This window comes from Quercus suber, unplaced genomic scaffold, assembly GCF_002906115.3.
Source record: "Quercus suber isolate HL8 unplaced genomic scaffold, Cork oak 2.0 scaffold_22, whole genome shotgun sequence".
Classification (NCBI taxonomy): domain Eukaryota; kingdom Viridiplantae; phylum Streptophyta; class Magnoliopsida; order Fagales; family Fagaceae; genus Quercus; species Quercus suber.
Genome location: NW_027069487.1, coordinates 677,364 through 686,729, shown reverse-complemented (window position 1 = coordinate 686,729; position 9,366 = coordinate 677,364). Strand labels below are relative to the sequence as shown.

Sequence of the window (9,366 nt, the reverse complement as noted above, 5' to 3'; positions counted from 1 at the left end):
TATTGCTTAAAGTGCTGCAATATTGAAAGATCAAGAATAAAGCATTTTCAATGAGAGGACAATCTTCACCTCATTAGCTAACAGGACCAGTCATATTTCAGCACATGAATATTGCATTTTTCTTTTTCTATTTAAAGGCAAACATCTGTGGAGGAAATTTTAATGAAATGTTGTAAAGCGACTCTATAATTATATCTTCGGATGGACATATATTAGAAGTAAAATATCCATTTTCAATTATCAATTGCATAATCTTCATCTTGATATTCAGTTAATATATATATATATATTTAAATATATCAGGAGTAAAAAGACATTCCATTCAAAAAAAAAAAAAAAAAAAAACCCTATAATCTAATGAGTAATAATTCTAGACACAAATTCTGAAGAATATGAACTACTACATTAGAATGAGTTTTAACTTCTAAACCAACACGTACCAGACAAGCCCATATTGTCATAGATCCGTGAAAGATATGGGAAGGAAAATTTTGATGATGGAAGTCCTAATATATATGAAGTCAATGCTCGCCTGTATTTGCTTGGCTTATATATATCACTTGTTTCAAGGCCTGACAAAAAAAGTCACCAATTAATTTTGGTTAATTAAGAGGAAGGCCTAACTAAAATCCAAGTTATAAATCGTACACAGAGAATATTTGATAAATAAACAATGCAAATATAATGATAAGGAAACTGACAAATGTTCAATTATTGGTGCATCAATGGTAGATGAGTAAACAAGGCACTTTTAGTCTTTATCGATCAGTGCCAAAAAAAAATCTGTCTCAAGTCAACCAATCCAACCCATCAAATATGGAACCTCGGATTTGCAAACTCAACAAACCTTTGGTTCATAAGAATAAAACCATTTAAACCCTTCAATACTAAGATGTGGGTTCAATTAGGTAGAGCTGGTCCGGAATTAATTGGGCTAAAGAATTTGATTCTTTTTGGTCTGGTGCAATGAGATTGATTCAATTTTTCAGTTCTTTTTATTTTTCCCTTTTCGGCCCTCAGGTCAAATTGAGGCCCTTCTGCTTCATGCATGCTGCATATGCATGTCTACATTCTAAATTCTACAATGGTCAACTACATATATTTGGTTAATTTAACTATCCAGTACTCCACTGCCAATTCAGTAGTAAATACAAAGTGGGAAGCAAACTCTGGAATTACTGACTCAAGAGAAAGTTAGATGATCCAATACAAGAGTAACTTAAAGAAGCGCTTTCTTTTCTTCCTGAAAAAATAATCAATCTATATGGTTGAATAAAACATATGACAACAGAATTCTAATTTAGGATCCTACCAAGAAATTAATGAAAATCATAGGACAATATTATATATGTGAATGGGACTTTTTATTATTATTTCAAAAGATAGAATTTTTTATTAGAATTTTTTTTTTGGGGGACAAATTAATTGTATAACATTTTTTTTTCAACAATATCAAATTAAATGAATGTTTATGAGACAATTAGATTCGTTAATTAAATTGTAATAAATTTTTTTATAGAAGAAATTCAATACATAATTGTAGAATACATTTCTAATTAAGGTAATATACATGAGATTATTTACCCAAAGTTATTAGCATCCAAAGTGAAATATAGCGTGTATATATGCTAGTTGCAACATAGGTCTTGGCATGGATTTCAAAATTTATTATAGAGAAAAAGAAGGATGAAAAAGAGAGAGAAGAATATACTAGAAGGACTACCAAAGTCAAAAGTTATACAAGTTATTTAAAAGAATTTAAATTAATTATTTTAGGACTACACTGTTTCACACACTATTTGCCACAACATAAGTTGTGATGATTAAATAATAGATCTATGTAAAAATAATAAAAAGTTAATCATAATCTGCCACATAAAAATGTGACAAAAAATTGTGTAGTAAAGATTGTAATAGGATCTCAAAAGTTTCAAAGATAGAGGCAAGTCAATCAAGAAAGATAGACCTGAGAAAAAACCAAAAAGAAATAAAAAAAAAATAATTAAAACAAACAAACAAGCAAAAACCCATTAAGAAAACCCCAAAGAAATTAAGCAAATTAAGTAACAAAAGCATATATATGCATATATAAATATCAAATCGAAAACAAGAAAAATTAATTAATCCATACACGTACCTATTGGCAATGGTATTGGTATTGGGGGGCAAAACCCATCTCCCATCTTGCCAATCAAGATGAATCCTAAGTTTATGTGAAGGGAGTTGAAACTCAGTTCCATTAGCGTCCAAGCGCACAAAGTAACGAACATCATCAAGTCTTTGGACAACCTTTGCGACCCACCAAGCATTATTCACATACGCATCAATCTTGTCGGACATGGAGAAGTTGGTGCATGAAATAGCCGGTGGCAAAGGCCTAACTTCATCGGCATCAACCACTTCACTCAACTGCCTTGTCTTACATTCAGCCCACCGGGTTTCGTAACGCACTATGTACCGATTTATTCCAACAGCAGCCAAAACCTTCCCGCTGTAATAAGACCCCAAGAAACCCTCTTGTTTCTTGCATATTTCAACGTTTTCTAAGATCCGAAACGCCATTACAGTTTAACTTTCAAGAGAGAGAGAGAGAGAGAGGAAGAGAAGGGTTTGAGAGAAATTGGGTTGAGAGAAATTGAATGGATTTTGTTGTGTTGTGGTACACTGGTACTGTTTCTAAGAAGGTTTTTGGAGAAATATATACTTAGTGGAAGAAAAGACCTAACGACACCTTTTTGTGCCGACTTAGAAAAAGTAACGGTTGTTATTGATTTGGTTACCCTTGGAGACTACTTTAAGCCGTCGGATGCATCTCTTGAACCACGTGGGATTGATTAACACATGTCCTTATAGTGATGTACAGTAATTAATTATGGGGTTCTCTTGACGTATATGACATTTTTTTTTTTTTGAATATGACATGGGACCAAGGATTGGTGCATGGTTAATACTTAATATGTAAGCTATACATCTATTGCTCTCATACTCATCTCATGTGCGTGCTTTGAGGGTTTTTATTTATTTATTTATTATGAATAAATTTCAAAACTTTTTTATTTATCTAAATTTGAGGTTTATGTTTTTGCTAATAACCAAAATAGATAAGAGTGTTATGAGATATAGTTCCAAAAAGATGAACACATCTATACTCAGACAAAATAACGACTTTAATAATATTTCGGTATTCATTTTTAGGTACATAGATTTTAACACATTTTTATCTATTTTAGTGATTGGTAGACACATAAATCCTAAATTGAGATCAATGCAAAGTTTGAACATAAATAAATAATGACTTTAACGACAAGTCAACTCTACGGGGTGAGATAAGGTTAGTTCCTCACACAGAAATTATTTGATCTTACGGGAAAGTACCTAGAAAGAAATATTTACGGGTTACATATCCTTACTACTATTCCTTGTAGTGTGATCATTACCATTAATTGATTAAAAATGAGATCTGCATAAAATTTTAAAAAAAATATACATAATTTTATGTATTTAATTGAAAACATCTATTAGTTAATAGATTGATGCACGCTTGACATGAATTCCAATTGCATATTAATAATAACTAAATATTAATAGATAAATAAAAAAGACTTCTAATTTTAAAATTGGTGCATGCTTGTCATGCATTCCAGTTACCTAGTAATAAAATTGAGATTAATTACAAATTTAGCCCTTAACTTTTTTTTGTTGTAAGTTAATTTGGTTTTTGACTTTTTAAATGCGCTAATTTAGTAAAGAACTTTTTGGTATTGTATAAAATTAGTTCATACGATTAAGTAGTGAATGAAAAATGCTGGTGTTACTAATAAATAAAATAAAAAATTTTATTTTGTAGACAAATCCTTCTCCAATATCTGTTGGGGGCCGATCTCTGAGTCGAAACCGAAGTACTGATTCAATTAGCGCTTCATGGAAAAGCACAAAGAATTTGTTCTGGTCAATCAAATGGGACTTTATCTTTGCAACAACTTAAGGTTAGTTTGAACTTGAATGTTGTGATTTGAAAATGGAGGACGTCAATGTTTGTTTTGGTGAAATACTGGAATTGAATTTTATGTTCTTCCAGACAAGCAGATTTCTTGATGTTCGAGACCACTACTCATCAGCTTCAAGTCTTCAACTACTCTCCTTTTTCTTTTCTTTTCTTCACAGCCGGGCCCCCCCTCCCCTCCTCTCTCCCTCTTTTTTTTGCCAAATCATTGGATTTGGAAATTTTTTATTTTAGAGGCATCTATATATATATATATATGTATGTATGTATGTATGTATCCTTTTTGTAGATTTATTTGATTACAGTAAGCTAACTGGTTGCTACTGATTTGGCGGAATAGATTTTTTTTTTTTTTTAATTTGTTTTTAGAATACTAAGTATCTTTAATACACACATGGGAAGATGGGAGAAGGTTTTTTAAACGGAATAAATATTATTTAAAAGATAATTACGTATATGAAAAGAATTGAATCAAGGGTAGTCTGCAAATTTAACAATTGCATTCCGGTTTGTTTGCTTTAGGTATTTGATAGATTACAAAACGTGAAGCAGATCGGGGCTGGAGCTTTTTTGATTCCAACCATGAGACCTTCATTAAGCTGGTTTTTTAAGTTTAATCCTATTTAGTAGTGCATGTGTCATCTGAGAGTGAAAATATTATTTTTTATTTTGACGGTTAATGATCACATTAGTATTTTCTATCCATCTATTTACGATAGGAACTAACTTGACACAATCCCAAAATGTTAGGAATAAATTGATGTACTTGAAACATTAGGAGTTAAATTGACACCCAAAAAAAAAGGACTAAATTTGTAATTTAATCTAAAATCTAATTAATAAATAAAAATAAATAATAAAAAAACTATCAATTTCAATCATTTTAAAGGAATTCTTTTGATCTGGCTATCTCTTATTTTCTCATTGTCCAATGTACAACCCTCTCATCCCTCTTTTTGTCAAAGTGAACTTCGATGCAGTTATTGACTTACTGCCTCATTTGTGATGAAAAAGCGTACTTAGTTGTAGTGGAAATATCATTTGAAAAAAAAAAAAAAAAAAAAAAAAAAAAAAAAAAAAAAAAAATAGTGGAAATATCATTTGAAAAAAAAAAAAAAAAAAAAAAAACAACAACAACAAAGCAAAACGTAATTTTTACTTGGATAGAATTGCCACAAGAAACAATACTTGGAGATGCACGTTCTCCCAATTTAAAAATCTTGCTCGGAATCTCGGATATATCCTATTGAACTATCAAACATATCATAGATGATACTAGGAGTTGTTTTAAAATTTTCACTAGTTGAACGGTAAATTATACTTATAGGTCAAATTTTGTTGCCCATAATTTAGTAAAGTGGCTCTACTAGAGTTGTGGATATATCATTTCTCATTTTGAAATGGTCAAATTTTGTTGCCCATAATTTAGTAAAGTGGGCACTTTCTTTTGTGTAGATAGAGGAAAATATAATCATCTCATCATGATTTTTTCCAGGTGCCACAAGATAGAGATTTCCTAAGAAAGGAGAGCTTTCTTACTGAATCTGAATCTTATTGATTAGAAAATGAAAAATGAGAAAACTTAATTAACAAAATATACAATCTCTGTTTTATATACAACTAACAGCTCTAACAAGATAATAGAAAAAGGAATAGACCAAAATGAATTAAAGCCTAAACTAATAACAGAAAACAACTCACGTATTTGCCACACGTGTTTTCACTAATCCAGACGACATCGTTTTTAACCGCTTCTTCTTTCTTCTAAGTGGAACGTCATCATTTACTTCTTTAAGTTTTCCTTTCTACTTATTAAGTTTCCGGACTTGGTTTTCATCTTGAATTTCAACACTCCCTCTCAAGTCTTGAACTTCAAGCTTCAAGACTCGATCTTCTAAACAAGTATCTTTAGCAGTTGGAGCAAATATGTCAATCTTGCCCAGCTTATTCATCAATCTAAAAAACAATCGTAAACCCAAAGCCTTGGTGAAAATATCTCCTACTTGAAAATTACTTGAAACATGGAAAGTTCTTATTACTCTTGCTATTTTGTCTTGTGAAAATCCACCTCTATGTGCTTCGTTCTCTCGTGAAATACTGAGTTAGCTGCAATGTGTAAGGCAGCTTGGTTATCACAGAATAGCATAGCACTTTTAGGGTGAGCAATTCTCAAATCTCTAAGCAGCTATAGTATCCAAATTATCTCACAAGTTGTGGTTGTCATAGCTTTGTACTTTGCCTCAACAGATGACCTTGAAACTGTGTTTTGTTTCCTTGATCTCTAAGACACTAATGGCTCTCCAAAGAATATACTATATTCTGTTAAGGACCTTCTAATATCTGGGCAACCAGCCCAATCAGCATTACAAAAAGCCTTAACTTGAAAGTCTGACTTAGCAAGAAAGAAAAGTCCTTTGCCAAGAGAAACTTCACACATCGAAAAACTCTATGAGCAACTTTCAAATGTGGTTCTCTAGGCTCAGAAAGGAACTAACTTAATCTATGCACTGCATATGTAATATTTGGCCTTGTTAATCTTCTATACTGACTTGAATCTGCAATTGACCTTCCTTCATCCTTGGAGAGATGAAGATTCTGCTCCATTGGAATATTGACTGGTTTAGAATAACCAATCAAACCTGTGTCTTGAAGAATCTCCAATGCATATTTCCTCTGATTCAAGGTAATTACTCTTTCATTTCTTGCATGATGAGATTTCCTATTTTATTGAAACTAGTCAAGTTCCTTCATGATGTGTGGTCCACTTGTTATTAATTTCCTCCAATATTTCAATAATTTTGATAGCAAAAAATTGTAATCTTTAGTATTTTATTTTATTTTATTTTATAGATAAAATCAAAAAACAATAAGAGTGTGATTTGAAAATACAATATGTGTTTAAAAATTTTAAAATTGTATGATATAGTGATTGATATATAGGCATGTTTCATGCCTAGTCAATAATCCAAATATCATTTTGATAAAATAAAATGCAAATATTCTTCAATAATTTTTAAAAAAATTTTGATTGTGTGTGAATTTTTTTTCCTTTTGTTCTAATTTGTTTCAATTGTTTTAAAATTTTAAAAATTGTATGATATAATGATTGATATAGGCATGTTTCACACCTATTCAAGAATCCAAATATCATTTTGATAAAATAAAAATGTAAATATTCTTCAATAATTTTTTAAATTTGATTATGTGCCATTTTTTTTCCTTTTGTTCTAATTTGTTTTAACTGTTTTAAAAGCAACTAAATTTCAGCAAGAATATCATATTTTAAATGAATTTTTTCTCATATAAATCTTAGAAAAAATAACATCAAAATTCCATGATACTTAAATAATTAGTGCACCACTTAAAATAATTAATAAAAAAATTTATTTATTAAATATTTTAAATCATGAGGAAGAATGTAATATTTTAAGTGAATTATTATTATTCCAAATAAAAATATTTTTATATAAATTTTATAAAAATAATCATATAAATTAATTTAGTATAAATAATTAATGCACAACTATAAATATTTAATATATGCATTTATTTCATTGGCTAATTCAACAAACTAAATAAATAAAATCTCAAATAATGCACCATATGGCAGAACCTTATACTCTACTACATGAGGTCTCTATTCACTGGCGACTCTACATTCAGTTCATGGTGGCCATAGGACATCCCTAACCTAATTTTTTTTTATTATATATAAATTTTGAAAATTTATGATTTTTTAATCCTTAAAAAATATTTGTGACCGCCCTAAATTTTTTTAGGCCCCACATAATTAAATTTTAGACAAAATTTGGTAACAAACTTAGTTGTAAATTTTGGACAATATTTTTTGTTATTGTATGTGAATTTTGACAAATCCACAAATAGATATATTTTCTTCTTATCTCCTCCATATTTGCAAAATTTCAAGAAAATCAAATATTAATAGCTATATCATCAATCAAATCTTTAAATTTCAAGTTTTTGTAGTCTAAAATTATACATAAAAAATAAATTTATGAATCAAAAATAGATAACATACAATTGACATGAAATTTGACATGCGTTTTAAGAACATAAAAATTAAAGAACATACAATTTAACAATTAGATTTTCAAAATTGACCATGTTAATTTATTTAATGAGAATTGTAGCCTTAAGGTCCATTTGGTTGGAGGAGTGGAAAAGTGAGAGAATAGAAAAAAATTTATTTTCTCTCATTTTTGTTTGGTTAGGAGTAGAAAAGTAAAGGGATGGAAAAAATGAGTTTGAATAAATTTACTCATATACCCTTGTTAAAAAATAATGCCCAATTAAAACCCAAAAAAAAAAAAAAAGTGACAAATAACCACAAAAAAAGAGCAATCGCACAAATTTATTAAAAAAATAAAAATCATGTCCCAAAAATAAATCATGTCTAGTTATAAAAAAAATAGCTATCACGCCCAGACCCTAGAAAATCAAATTAAAAAAAATAAGAATAGAAAGAAAAAAAAAACCAGAAAAAAGAAAAAGTAAATAAAGGCAACACGGCAATGTTAGGGGAGAAGAAAAAAAATAATAAAGTAAACCCATGTGCACATGCGCATGGGTATTTTTGTCAATCAAGAAAAAATTTATCCCCACTCAGTTTTCTCTCCATTTTGGAGTGAAAACATTTTGGTGGGCCCGGGGAGAAAACACCTGGGCCTCACCATTTATTTTCCTTCCTTCCAATGCAAGTAAACACACTCCAAAAAGTTTTCTTTCTCATTTTCTCTCCAAATTTTCCTATCTACCCTATTTCACTTCCAAACAAATACACTTAGGGTATAATTAAGTTTGTAACCAAACTTTGTCCTTAAATTTTAGTTCCCATAACAATATATTAGACCCTTACAAATAAAAAGAAAAACCCCAATAAAATTATTATCTAACTAAAATTTTGATAGAGATCTAACTTGCAACATTGGTAATGAGAGTATCATGCAAAAATTTCAAAAAAAAAAATCTAGAAAGAAATTATAAGACTTTATGTATTTGTGTAAGCACGTGTGTGTGTTTTTTTTTTGGTCAATATATGAAGTTCTCTTTTAATTAAATTTGGTGTAATTTAAGTTTCTTAATGACCACTGATGGTGCGTAATAAAACCAACTCCAAATTCGTCCGTTGAAGTCGTCCAAAGGGAAGAAGGATAGACAGCAAAATATGATGATATGCTCATCGCTCTATGAGGTCGTTCATGTGAAGGACGACCTCCTTGGAACTCTATGAGGTCGTCCATGTGAAGGATGACCTCCCTACATCCTTAACCCTTCTTCTCGTCCTTGATTAGGACGAGGACTCCTCTTTTAACTCTCACAACCGGCAAGTCTATTACTAAAAG

General features: G+C 30.0%; 1 protein-coding gene across 1 annotated transcript; it reads right to left on the bottom strand.

Moving 5' to 3' along the window:
• Positions 1–442: 442 nt before the first annotated feature.
• LOC112036062 (protein AGENET DOMAIN (AGD)-CONTAINING P1) lies at positions 443–2,653 on the bottom strand. Its single transcript, XM_065764991.1, has 2 exons — positions 2,138–2,653; positions 443–572 (listed from the first exon to the last, which is right to left on the bottom strand). The coding sequence occupies exons 1-2, from the start codon at positions 2,560–2,562 to the stop codon at positions 566–568; spliced, it is 432 nt and encodes a 143-aa protein (XP_065621063.1). The 5' UTR covers positions 2,563–2,653; the 3' UTR covers positions 443–565.
• Between the last annotated feature and the right edge of the window lie 6,713 nt (positions 2,654–9,366).

What these genes read in the sequence shown, in the direction of transcription:
- LOC112036062 (XM_065764991.1), bottom strand. Translation starts at nt 2,562, where the DNA reads ATGGCGTTTCGGATCTTAGAAAACGTTGAAATATGCAAGAAACAAGAG.